Below are 13184 nucleotides of genomic sequence, written 5' to 3'. Positions count from 1 at the left end.
TTCGCTGATATTCCGGAACGAGTTGTGTGTCAGAAGTGACTAATGGGTCTGTAATTATTTTAATCGTTTTTGGCTCCCCCTTTTTCATGCGAATTTAAATGAGGTATTTAATTTGTGTACACATTTAGTAGATAGTTCCCCTAACTTTTCCCATAGCTGGTTCCCATTTCTTTAGTAACATTCTTCCACAACGGTCCCCACAACATCGTGATTCCATGCCCTCTCTACACACACTGCTGTCAATCCCTTCACAGCTCACTGGGAGTAACCTCCAGGTATGAAGATAGGGGATTGGTGGCAGGAGATGAGACACGGTCCGAAGTATGAAGATAGGGGATTGGTGGCTGGGGATGAGGGGGAGGGAATAGGAGAGGGGGCTGTGGGGATAAGGGAGGATGTCAGGAGTGAGGGGAGAGAGAGAGAGAGCTGGGGATGAAGATCACTGAAGGAGGGAGCTGTGACGGAGGCGGTGGTGGAGAGGACTGGAACCCTGACTTTTCGGCGCATTTTGGCAAGAAGTGTACCCGCTACATTTAGATGTGAATGGTTATTTCATCTGGTCCAGGGGATTTCCATGTCATTGTACTGTGACCGAGCAGCAGTTACCTCTACAGGTGTGACATCTGGAGCATTTTGAATGGGGTTTATTGCGTGTTAAATTACTGCGTAAGATTTTGTGGTTGTGCTATAGTGATTAAATGAATCTGTAATCCAGCATTTCTCAGTTTTCAATGAGTTACCATTATTTATCAAATTAGTTTTTTTATTGAAACATTACAATAAAACCAAGGGCCTTGGTGAATAACAGGACAACAGCCTCTTTAATAATCTAGGCCGTGCTCCCACCACTTCACGAACACACACTTACCAGTATGGTGAAGTATGGTCAAACAACTCCCCATCCCCCCCCCCCCAAAGCTGTGGACTGATAGAACTACAATTCATTTCAATTTACTGTATATACAGGGTGCTTAAAAAAATGTTATCACTTATATGGGAGTTACATCATGGGACCTTCTTTGCCAATATCAAAATATAACAATAGGTTTTCCCCTTTCTGGCAATACAACAGGTGTTAAGATGTTAAAACACCAAACTGAAACCTTTTGCAAGGAATAATGTCTGCATTAACCACATATACTTGTGGTGAAAATACAAACAAAAAACATGCTCTCTTTGAAATTGAAAGGTTTCAGTTTGGTGTTTTAACATCTTAACGCCTGTTTTATTGCCAGAAAGGGGAAAACCTAATCCTATATTTTGATACTGGCAAAGGAGGACCCATGATGTAGTTGCTCACCCCCGAGCTCTCAATGTCCTTGATAGTGCGTTGTCTTTGTGCTGTTCGCCTTTTGGCGTCCTCTGGTCTAACGCTGTTTGAGACGAGGCTCTAAAGAAAGCTGTCTCTGGTGTGGACCAATCAGTTTCAAAGACAATGCATATTCTGTCAGAGCGTGTTTTTTGTTTGTATTTTCACCACAAGTATTGTGGTTAATGCAGACATGATTCCTTGCAAAAGGTTTCAGTTTGGTGTTTTTAACATCTTAACACGGCTGTTTTATTGCCAGAAAGGGGAAACCCTATTCGTACTTATATGGGACTATCGTTTTTCATGGAAAAAGAAGGGATAATTACACTGTCAAAAGATAACAACCGTATGTTAATAGCTTTAAAAAGTCAGTCTCCACTTGTTCGCCAGCATTGTCAACACGTGCCTGGAATCTTCTCCAGGTGGTCTCCAGAGCCCGGAGGCACATTTCTTGTGGCCTTGTTGCACATTCTCAGAAGTGTTAACACATTTTTGTTAAGCACCCTGTATATCTTCTTGGTTCTTTCGGTAAAGTCACGTAGAATGGAAATAATAAAATAAAACATAATAAAATAATTCTCACGACGTTTCGGCCACAACGCAAGCAGCCGTCCTCAGGTGAAGACCAGGTCTGTCGGGGAGACAGCGTCTGAAGACCAGGTCTTTCGGCCACAACGCAAGCAGCCGTCCTCAGGTGAAGACCAGGTCTGTCGGGGAGACAGCGTCTGAAGACCAGGTCTTTCTCCCCGACAGACCTGGTCTTCACCTGAGGACGGCTGCATGCGTTGTGGCCGAAACGTCGTGAGAATTATTTTATTATGTTTTATTTTATTATTTCCATTCTACGTGACTTTACCGAAAGAACCAAGAAAATGAATCCCTGCAGTCACGAAAGCTTTAAATCGAAACACCCTGTATGTATCTCACATGCACATGTGCATGTTCGAGAATCAATAGGGGACATCTGTCGGAGAGAAACAGCGAGATGTTAACCATCTCTCCCGGTATGCAGGAGGTCTCGGGTTCGATCCAGACCCTGACGCCTGCTGTGTATTTGGAGTTTGCGTGTCTCTCTCCAAGTGGTCGCGTGGATTTGATCTCCGGTTCTTCCCCCCCCCCCCCCACGGTTAGAAACGTGCGTTTATATTATTTAGATTATTTTGCTTGCTTTAGATTTCCACGTGATAAGCCACTTCTTTGAGCTATCATTTGTGGCCAGGTCGCTTCTGAATAATAAGCTAAAAGCTCCAGTGGGCTTTACCTGATTGTATACAATTTTTAGTTTTATTTGTATATTTTTAAATACTTTATATTAAGTTCACTTGCTTGCTTGCGTGCTTACGACCATGCAAATCTTTCGGTCGTTTTTTAACCCACTTCCCGTGATCCAATCGAGCTGACATTTTGCACACAGACTCGTTGTGCGTGACAATTTATTTTCGTGAAAATGTTTTATTTTTTTTTTACACTTTTTAGGAAAAAATAAATTATATTTAATTACCAATTGCTTAATGGTGGCAGGCAATCATCTGACCCATAGGTGGCAGCCATCTCAAGCCAGAGGACGAGAGGACTCTAGCCGCCACGCATATAAAGGATTTATAGTGAAAAACTTTGTTTTTACGGGTTAATTTTTTTTAAAGTGATGTTTTCCTTTCCTATACAGTTCTTTGCATTCCTATCGTGTTTTTGTCCTGTTTGTTGTGTGTGTGTCATGTTCATAGCTCACTAGCAGGAAGGACGCGGCTTTGTCCGGGGGAACAACACATTTCACAACTTGTGCTGTCTTTAAAAAAACCCATAACATATACATACACAAATACTAAAAAGTGCTTGGGTATAAATGTTATGTTTTTTTCCAGGAGAATAGAATATAAACTCTAAAACAAGATCTGTATGGCTCATCGCATTACTCCAGTATGAATGAATACGCAATTCTGCCTTATCGCCTGACGAAGCGAGTTGTAACCACCGGCGAAACGTCCCCAATGTTGTGGATTTACTCTCCAACACTCCGGCGTGCTGAAGTTGTCACGAATTGGCGGCCACGTGTTGTTTACGTGACACACCTTGCTACAGTAATTGGCTGTGTCGGGTGGTGGCGGCTTTTACGACACACTTACCCGATCTAACACCCCCCCCACCACACACATACAAATTAAATCACCTTTATCACAGATACAATTATAAAGATTACTTATTCTGAGCCGCTAGCCCACACCCCGAAATTCTCGCTGGCGTCGTGACGTCACGGCCTCGGCACCGGCTCCAGCGTCAAGACGTCAGGGCCTCGGCTCCAGCGTCATGACGTCACGGCCTCGGTACCGGCTCCAGCGTTATGATGTCACGACCTCGGCTCCAGCATCATGACGTCACGACCTTGGTACCGGCTCCAGCGTCTTGACGTCACGATCCCTGCTCCAGCGTCATGACGTCACGGCCTCGGCACCGGCTCCAGCGTCATGACGTAATTCACGTCACGGCCCCACCCCCCTCCCGTGCGTGGTGACGTCACGCGAGAGAGGCCTTGCCTACAGAGGAGGCGGCGGTGTGGACTTGTGGAGGAGGCTTCAGCAGCGGCGGCGGCTTCAGCGGCTTTGGCTGAAGAGTCGTCGAGATGGACTCCGGCATGGGCGATTCGGACTGGCGCAGCCAGGCGTTCCGCCAGAAGGTCGTGGTGCAGATGTGAGTCGCGTAGAGTTGGACGCCGTGGTGGTGGTGGCGGCTGGGGGGGTGAGGACGGAGAGAGACGCGGGCGGCTGGGGAGGCAAGCCCGCGGCCCTCTGTCTGGGGGTGGTGGGGGGCGGTCGTCTCTTCTTCTCTTCTCAGAGTTACAAAGTGCGGGTTTGACTCCCTCTCACAGCTTCTGGTGGCAGTGAGGGGACACATTTATAGCGGGGGTGGTGGTGGTGAGGGACGTTAAGAGGGACACGCAGATTCGAGAATAATAACGCTGGTTAATGGTGTGGTTCAGAGCGTTGGGAAGAGCGCTCATTGTGAGCGGGGACGATGTCCTGCGGTGGAGAGTAATCACGGAGTGGCAGGCAAAGAGCGGAGCGCTTCGCGAGAGGATGGGACGCGGCCGACGAGATGGAGCGATGAAATGAGATGCTAGGGTCGAGTGTTTATTGCAGTGTGTACGGTCGTGACAGGCGGCGGCTTGGGGAGGCTTGTCAACCAGCAGTGGGTTGACCATGGCTGATGATGATGATGAATGACAGACCAATTGTCGCTTAACTGCTGGATGAGTGTCAAGCATAAGTTCAATATACGGTACTTCACGAGTCCATCATACTTCACACTGTTGACGTATGCATACCGTGTCAACCCATACGGCTTCCCCGTCGTTCTTGTGCGGAGATATTGAGTTTCCAGGTCCGTACAGCCGTTTCATTTCGGGCAAAAAAAATAATCATATATTTTTGTCTTATTTGTTTGTGTTTTTCCCTTGTGGTGGGACTTTGTAGGATGAACGTTGAGATTTATAAGGGCACGGGGTGACCAATAAGGTCTGAATTGGTCTGTAATGAGGTAGGGCACTGATAAGGGGTTGACAGGTACGCGTCTGATGCGGATTGGAGAAGCGGGTAGAGCCCAGGACCGGTTCAGATATGCCTTGGTTTTAATGAAATCACCGAGTTCATAGACGTTTACTTTACTGGCTATAAAGTTTTAAGATTGTTTCATTGTGCGTTTCTGTAATACGGCTCGGTTGCAGTGGACATGATGAAGTACAATTACAGTTGTGAGGCTGACGAGTTGGATTCTTGACCGACCATCGCTTCAAAACGAGCTATCAACGTCATACTCCATGAACTCAGGAAGCTGAGTTTGATTCTTATTCGTGGCTCAGCTCAGTGGCAAGTTAATATCTGAAGTAGTCCTTGACTAACTGGCGCTGATCGTCACGGTCAAACAATCCCTGTGACAGATCTGCCGGTTGGTGATAGGTTTTCGTAAAAAGAAAATTGGCATATCTACACAATCTCATCCAAAATAAATTACCTTACCGTATTTGTGAATCACAGCTGACTGGGTAAATGGCTCTTCCTGTTTTTTTTTGTATGGAATTGACCTAGTATTCTACTCTGTTTATCAAAAGAGTCTTATGAGCATTTCCTGCAAAAAGCAAGTAATAGCTAACCCTATTGTGGTCATAATGGGCCTGTGCCATGATATTTGGCACAGAAAACTTAAAAAAACCCCTGGCGTTCTGATTTTTGTGTTATGCATTTTATTAATAGTAAATGGGAAATCCCGAGGTGCTCGTGTTTGGCGAGGAGAGGATATTTTGTTTGTGCGCCTGATTGTGGTATGTGCGCCTGATTGTGGTATGAGCAGTGAGGAGGCAGTACGGCAGGCTGGCCACCCAATAACCAAGTCCAGTAAGGAGATGGAGAACCATGTATTCATGAAGGCCAGCAGCAGGGTGAGCGCTCCGCAAGACATCCCACTCTTCCCTTTTTTGTACGGCTTTTGAAAAGCAATGGGCCAACTTAATACACGTAGCTTGAGTTTGGAAAGCCATTCGATGGCTTCTGGGTCACCACGTGGATAACATTTGAACCTCCAGAAGTGTGCATTGGGAAATAATCAGTTATGTGAGTGATGTATTGCACTTCACAATTATTTAACTCCATAATTCCCCACATATGGATTAGGTAGCCACATCTCCCTTGTGTAGTTCTAACATGGGTAAATACAGCCCATTGCCTTACAGGTAACAAAAGGCAGTTACTTTGTTGAATCTTCAATATGTGCCTTGTTCCGTAAATTGTAGACTGACCACATACCTCGTTCATCGGTTTCAGCTGTCTTTCATGGCTAACAAAAGGGTCGTGGCTTGGACGTGTCAGTGGTCATAGAAGCTGCTCAGCACTCAGACAGCTGAATTCATTTCATGGCCATTCAATTATTGTTAGCTGGTCCATGAGTAATACCGGTTTGTGGTCAACGTTATAGTCACTTTTGATGGATGGATGAATGTTGTGTTTTTGGACAGGATGAGTACATGGCGCTGCTTGCCAGGCTAATTCTACATATAAGAGACTACTGTAAGTATCTGCGTAGCTGAGAATTACTTTTCACAGTGTGCTTCGTCCATTTTAGCTTACTTTAGCTTTTAGTCAAGAGTTCTTGCCCAGCTTTCCACACCTCGCTTAATCTTGGCTCACATTGTCAAGGTCATTGGCTCTTGATCATAAAGATGGGCTGCTCACAAATGTTAAGTTGGGGTGTTAAAAAATTCTGAAACCAATCTTAGTGGATTTACCATCCTAACTTTGAATTGTGTTAAACAATGTCTAGCAGAAAATATTCTTACACTTGTGTGATTGATCTAAATGTATAGTTTTCATGAGTGGCACTTTTTGTGCCTTGCTAACATTTATTATCGTATTTTCCCTGCAGCAAAGAAGGCTCGTCCAAATCAAGGTGGTGAGTGACGTACTAATTTTTTTTTCACTAATTGTGTTAACTGTAACATTCCCATTTTCCGTGTTTGGGAGATTCTGTATGTAATGTGTGTATGTATCTATATTGGACTTGTTTCACACTGTACATAGCTAACCATGCAAATCGGAGGTGCGACGGGTGGGGGAGGGACAACAAAAATAGTATTAATGAAGAAAAGATTTTGACAATGGCTTTCATTCATAGTTGTATAATCTACATATGACCAAATCACCCAGAACGCATCCGATGTCGTCAAATATCAGGAGCCGAGCAGGGTTGTTGAGCCTGAATGGTGCTTGGATTGGTGATTGCCATGCGCAATGCCTCTATTATAGACTGCTGCGTGGCTATGTGGTGGGCAGCAGAAGGCAGTGTTGCAGAATCCATGCTTGCACTGTACTTATATGCTCCTACATCGATGGTCGTGACCTTTATCCACCCACAGTAACCGGCATGATGAGGTATGGTTACATTATTTAAACAGTCTGCATGGCGTGGGGAGGCCCTCATCTACCAGTGCATTGACAAAAAAGTGCCGAACGTCTACATTTGTAAAGATTACATTTTTATCATGAATATTTTTACACGATCTTTCTTGCTGTTTTAAGATTCTTTGTTAGTTTTCGACATTTTATAAACTTGTTTAATGTCCTCAATGATCAATATTTTGTCCTTAATTTTGAGATCATCAACATTTAAATGCGGCATATTTCTATATGTTTGATAAATGGACATGTTTAATAGCTGTTGATTGAATATGTCATTGATTATGAAATATATACATTATTTTATATTGTCAACAGTCAAACATGATTTATCAGTGATTTTAATGTGCAGCATTTTTTTTATTCTTGGATATGATTTGTCAATAATGAAGGACATGTTAAATGTTAGTTAATGTGTTGTTGATCAGTGAGGATATATTAAATAAGTCAATTAAATATGTTGTCAAAACATAGCAACAAATATGCCATAGATAACGTTCTTCATATATATTTACAATTATTGGGTTATGCTGATGTCAACTTAAGGTTCGGTAGTGAATGAGCATTGACCTCCTCTCTGTGCCTGCAGACCCAATGCACGCGCTGCAGGTCATAGCCCCACTGGGCCCTGGGCAGCCCGGCCCTCCCATGATGGTACCCCGACCTCAGGTTCCTGGGGGGCCCATGCATCGCATGCCGGTTCCACAGCCTCAGGGACAGCCTAACCAGGGGGGGCCTCAGCCGGGCAACATGGGTCAGCCTGGGCAAGGTCAACCTGGTGTCATGGGAATGTCTCAGGGGATGAGGGGTCATCCCCAGTCTGGGGGTATGGGTGGAGGTCTTGCACCCTCGGGACGGATGCCCACACCAGCGCAACAGCAGGGTAAGGGTGAGACGATGCATGGCATGTCGGGCCTGATGACGGTCGCTTGCATTGCGATTGAAACGTCGTGATGTATTATTTTTCTACCTACGTGACTTTACTCAAAGAACCAAAGAGTATGGATTCAAATCAAAATTGCATTCATATATATTTCATCTAGATGTTTTTTTAGGTTTTCACGCGCAATGTTTTATTACTTATATTTGTTTGAAGCAAAGTTTTGTGAAGCGTCTTGAGTTGCAGTCGTATGTAGATGCTATATAAGTTTAAATAGTAATGTAATGTAGGTGGTGGAGCCTTTGTGCCAGTACTCCGCCATGTGTCATAACAGATGTAGCCAATATTAGCTAAAGGTACTTTCTCTAACAGTTTTAATTAGTCTGAAGAAAGGTTTTTGTGTGCATACACGTCTGTGTGCGTGTACCTTTATAGAGGGGAGCGGTGGTGTAATGGTTAGCACACTGCTAAGCGTTGCAAACCCAGTGACCAGAGTTCGATTGTCAATCATGGCTGACATCAGTGGAAAGCGATATCCTGAACCGGTCCTGGGGCTTCACTTGGTCAACTCGGCCTTATATTATTATGTGGTGCCATGTGTAAACATCAGCAGTAGGGAGACAAAGGTGGCAAGGAGTGGTACTGGCCATATCATCCACTAGCACTCTCTGCCGGCCTTCATAGGTGCTCGCTAACAGCACTTGCCTCAAAAGTGTGTCGAGTCTATACGGGGGATCTTTGTATTTGTATAAGCACATTGACAAGTAATATTGTGTCTTCTGTTCTACAGCAATTCAACAAATGTGCATCGCAACGCCACCGGGACAGCCGGGCATGCAGGCCGCCCAGATTCAACAGCAGCAGCAACAGCAAATGCAGATGCAAAAGCAGCTTATTCAGCAGGTGCAAACAAAAGTGTTTGATTTCTGTTTGTCTTTGGCCATTTGCCCATCTACATATTCTTGTCATCACACACACGTGTTTTTATGATCAAATCACCTAATCGCGAATCGATCTTGTCAGTTCTCACTCTACCTCCCTGGCCTCTCTATGTGCTGTGACGATGGCCCATTGCACAAATAGTCACCTATTTTCACACTTTTTTAAGCAAGTGTTATTGCCGAATTCGTTTTTTTCCGTCACATCTCGGAAGCTGAGTAGGATTGAGCCTAGATCGTGCTTGAATAGGTAACCACTGCACACCAGAATAGGCGGTTGCGAGACTGTGCTCTGGTAGTTACCAAAGGGCAGTGCAGCAAAATATATCGTTGTACCGTACTTCTATGCTCCAATGTCTATGCTGACATCTTAACATACCTACAGTGACCAGCGTGATGGGGGTATGGTCAGATAACCCAAACGATCTACATGTCATGGGGAGGTCCTCGTCGAGTAGTGGATTGTCAAAGGGCTATGCATGTAGATTATTGCATGCCCACATCTCTTGTTGTATACATCTGTTCCTGACAGTCTTTGTTATGCACATGTCTGTATTGAGCAGAGGATGCAGCACCAACAACTGCAAATGCAACAGCAGCAGCAGTACTTGCAGATACGGCAGCAGCAGCAACTACAAGCACAGCACGGAGGACAGGTGACACCATGAAAGGTTTACTGTGTTATGTCAACATGACAAGTGCGATTGCAGAGTGACTTGTTTTTTGTGATGCGGAATTGTTTACCTTGGGTATCATGTAGTATAGAACTGTTGTTCAGAGGGTTTGTTTGATCTGTCGGACACTTGTGGTTGATTAAAGCTTAGGTGCCCACATCTCTTCCAGTGCATGTTGACCTTTAAAATAAAAACATTAACCGAATCTTGCTTGCAATGGGTGGGGAATTCTAGTATTATAGGTAGGGCTTGAAGGATTCACTTCCCCCTACCGCGCCCTGATTGTATGTACGTTGAACTTCTTTCGCACCCTACGTAGCCAGCCGTGCTAATTGGAGGTGGGGGAAATTGAATGAATTGTCAACATTCGGTGTCATAACTCCAATAATTATTTTCACATTGCAGTGAGTGATCGTCTCTGGTGGCTGCATGGGTGATGCGAGTCGAATCAAGAGCTTGAGTAAATATTAATCTACTAGCCTTTTGCACGTCCAAGGACGGGTGTATAGCAGTAAATCTGAAACTTGCAAGCGAAAAGCAGACCACGACGTGATAATCATTGCATCCATTTGTGTGCAATTTGTAAGGCCGCGGTGACACAGACCTATTTCATTTAAAGGTTATAATCCCTTGTTCATCTTGACGTCCTGTTTACTTCGATGTCTCAACAGCATCACGGAGATCACGTGACGTGAGGGTTCTGCCTTTGTAGTGAGGGTTGTGAGTTGACGTCGAGGAGGGGGGAGGAGGTGCCTCGCCCCCCCCATGTGGAGTGACGTCACCCACTAATTATTATGAAGGGGGGGGGTGTCCATTTGGAAGACGTCACCTGTTCATGATTATTAATGAGGGGGGCTGGTCGACTTGGGGTGACGTCACAAGCGTTGCACACAGACATTCTTGGCTCATTAGGTAATAATGGGGGGATGTCCATTTGGAGGACATCACCTGCTCATGATTATTAATAAGGGGGGCTGTTCGATGTGGATTGTGACGTCACGAGCATTAAGGACAGACATGACTGGGTGATTATAGTCGGTATGAATAATTTAACCCCTAATAGGACCAATCTCTCTTTGTATGGAGATGAATGTTAATGATGATGCAACTCTTTTGTTTTGAAATTTGGGGATGGTTTTCTAATGTGACTTCTGTCTCACCTGGCGTGGCGTCTCAGGGCCAGGGAGTACAGCAGGCAGGTGGTGGCGGTGGTGGTGGGCCCATTACTAGTGTCATGGCGGGGGGCCAGGTTTCGGGATCCGTGTCTGGAATCATGAACGCACAGCAGCAGCAAGGGCAACAGCAGCAGCAACAACAGCAGCAACAACAGCAACAGCAGCAACAGCAGCAACAGCAGCAGCAACAGCAGCAACAGCAACAACAGCAGCAACAACAGCAACAACAGCAACAACAACAGCAACAACAGCAGCAGCAAATTCAACAGCAGGCACAGCATATCCAGCAGGCGCAAGCCCAGATTAGGGCCATTCAGGTACAGTGATTCCTAAAAACTTGATTTTGAATGATAAAATAGCACTTTTTTTTTATAATACTCTAAAGTATGTTCTGGTGTAGATGTCCCCAATTGGATTTGATGCCTTAGACGATAAAAAAAAACACAATTATGAGTGCAGACAGTACCCGACTTACGAACACCCAATTTACGAACACCCGCACTTACCAGCGAGCATCCATGAATATATATTTGTTTACATTGAACGTATCTATGTTGAACTTCTTTCACATCGTACGCAGCCATCCGTGCGAATTGGAGGTGTGGAAAACATTGACCTAAATCACGAACTCGCACTTGGCAAGCTGAACCGCGGAACTATTTTGTTCAGGGAGATGTAACGAGTTTGTCTCGCGTGGGGAATGAGTGTGTGCATGTGGGCGCGCGCATGCGTGTAAAAGTGTCTGGGAGGCGGTAGGGTAGAAGTTGGTGAGCTGCGCTACCAACAGCGGCAACTCGAGTTCGATTCCCACTCATGATCAACACCAGTGCCGATTATCTGAATGGGTCCTGGGCCTCCCCTAAGTTGACTCAGCCTGCATCTTCATAGAAGCTGCTCGCTAACAGCACTTGCCCCAATAGCCTGTTCAGGCGATAGGGGGGATATTTGCCTTTGTGAGTTTTATTTACGCTACAGTATTCCAGTATTACATGCAAATGTACAATTATTCATATTTATGAGTTTAACAGTACTTTAACAATACTTCAATAATACTTAAATTTTTTGTTGAACCGTAACACATTTCATGACACTGACCGTATGGGCATTTAAATACAGTACATTATTGTGTTCCGACTTGGGAACCGTTCGATTTTCGAACGGGTCTCAAGAACCAATTATGTTCGTAAGTCGAGTACTATCCGTTTTGCTGTATCAAGTAAAAATTACACCAACAGAGACATGTCACTGTTGTCATACGAGTATAATATCTTGCAGCGCCATGTGTTTTGTATATCTTTGCCTCGTGTCTTAATATTGGTTCAACAACGACAGCAGCAGCAGCAGCACCAGCAACAGCAGCAACAGCAGCAACAACAGCAGCAACAGCAACAACAGCAACAACAGCAGCAACAGCAGCAGCAACCTCCCATCCGCATGCAATTGGCCCACAACCCACAGGTGTGTACTGAGCTTCTCTCTCTACTGTTGCTTTGGGGTTACAAAAAAAGCCGATGTGAGAAAGCGGGCATCTCTGGAGATATGCATGAAGAAAGATCAAAGTACCAGACAGGTGTCGAAAAAACGCTCATTCTTTCATTAGGGATATTGGTCATTGTGTTTTAATTGAGCTCTTCACACACTGATCAGGAACGAATGGTGATCGTCCTCCGTGCTATTGTGCCCTTCGGCGTTTGCGCTTGTGTTTGTTGCTTGGGCCGTTCCCGCTGTTAATTTGCTGCTTGTCCAAAGGTGTGCTCGCACGCTTGTCATATTTTCTGTTCTGTGATTTGGCTGAGAGCTGTTATCACGTGACTTGCTTGCGGGCCCCCCACCACCCCATTCCACCCCCCCCACATCCCCGCTCCGTGATCCCCCTGACCCTTCTGAAGATTGGGTTGAACCGAACTGCCGTTGGGGGCCCCCGTCCCCAGAGGTTTCCTTCAGGGGTGTCTGTCCCATCATCAACTCCGCCACCCCCCTCCTCGGGGGGCTATACCCAGAGCTCTGCTCCTCCATCAATGGGGGCCCAATCGAGCACACAGGTACACGCATGCACGCGCATGTTTTGAGGGGCTCGGACCAGCACGCTGGCGAGCTGATGTAGACGCACGGATAAGAAGGGCGTTTTACTCCCTCCGTCGCACGAAGGGGCAAGGCACTGCCACCTGTTATTTTGTCAAATGTTTGGCCAGTTTCCCATTGTTTTCCTATGACCAGTTTTTATAATTTATTTTTAAGAATTGTATTTTATGATCGTGTTTTCAAGCAC

The 13184-nt window shown here is 45.3% G+C and overlaps 1 protein-coding gene across 6 annotated transcripts in view; it reads left to right on the top strand.

Annotated features, from left to right (window-relative positions):
* Positions 1-3803: 3803 nt before the first annotated feature.
* Positions 3804-13184, top strand: part of MED15 (mediator complex subunit 15) — a 19276-nt gene continuing 9895 nt past the window's right edge. For 2 of the 6 annotated variants that reach the window (XM_078857680.1, XM_078857679.1), the window contains exons 1-10: positions 3804-3994; positions 5651-5738; positions 6312-6363; positions 6719-6745; positions 7838-8131; positions 8919-9031; positions 9630-9722; positions 10918-11232; positions 12248-12373; positions 12805-12957. In XM_078857680.1, coding sequence (XP_078713806.1) covers positions 3927-3994; positions 5651-5738; positions 6312-6363; positions 6719-6745; positions 7838-8131; positions 8919-9031; positions 9630-9722; positions 10918-11232; positions 12248-12373; positions 12805-12957 — 1329 coding nt within the window. In that variant the 5' untranslated portion in view covers positions 3804-3926. The remainder of the gene's footprint in view (positions 3995-5650; positions 5739-6311; positions 6364-6718; positions 6746-7837; positions 8132-8918; positions 9032-9629; positions 9723-10917; positions 11233-12247; positions 12374-12804; positions 12958-13184) is intronic. The other 4 variants (XM_078857684.1, XM_078857683.1, XM_078857682.1 and 1 more) reach the window with 3 other exon arrangements.

This window comes from Lampetra fluviatilis, chromosome 6 (assembly GCF_964198595.1).
Source record: "Lampetra fluviatilis chromosome 6, kcLamFluv1.1, whole genome shotgun sequence".
Classification (NCBI taxonomy): domain Eukaryota; kingdom Metazoa; phylum Chordata; class Hyperoartia; order Petromyzontiformes; family Petromyzontidae; genus Lampetra; species Lampetra fluviatilis.
The sequence above is the reverse complement of the archived record's forward strand: the minus strand, read 5'-3'. Positions and strand labels throughout refer to the sequence as shown.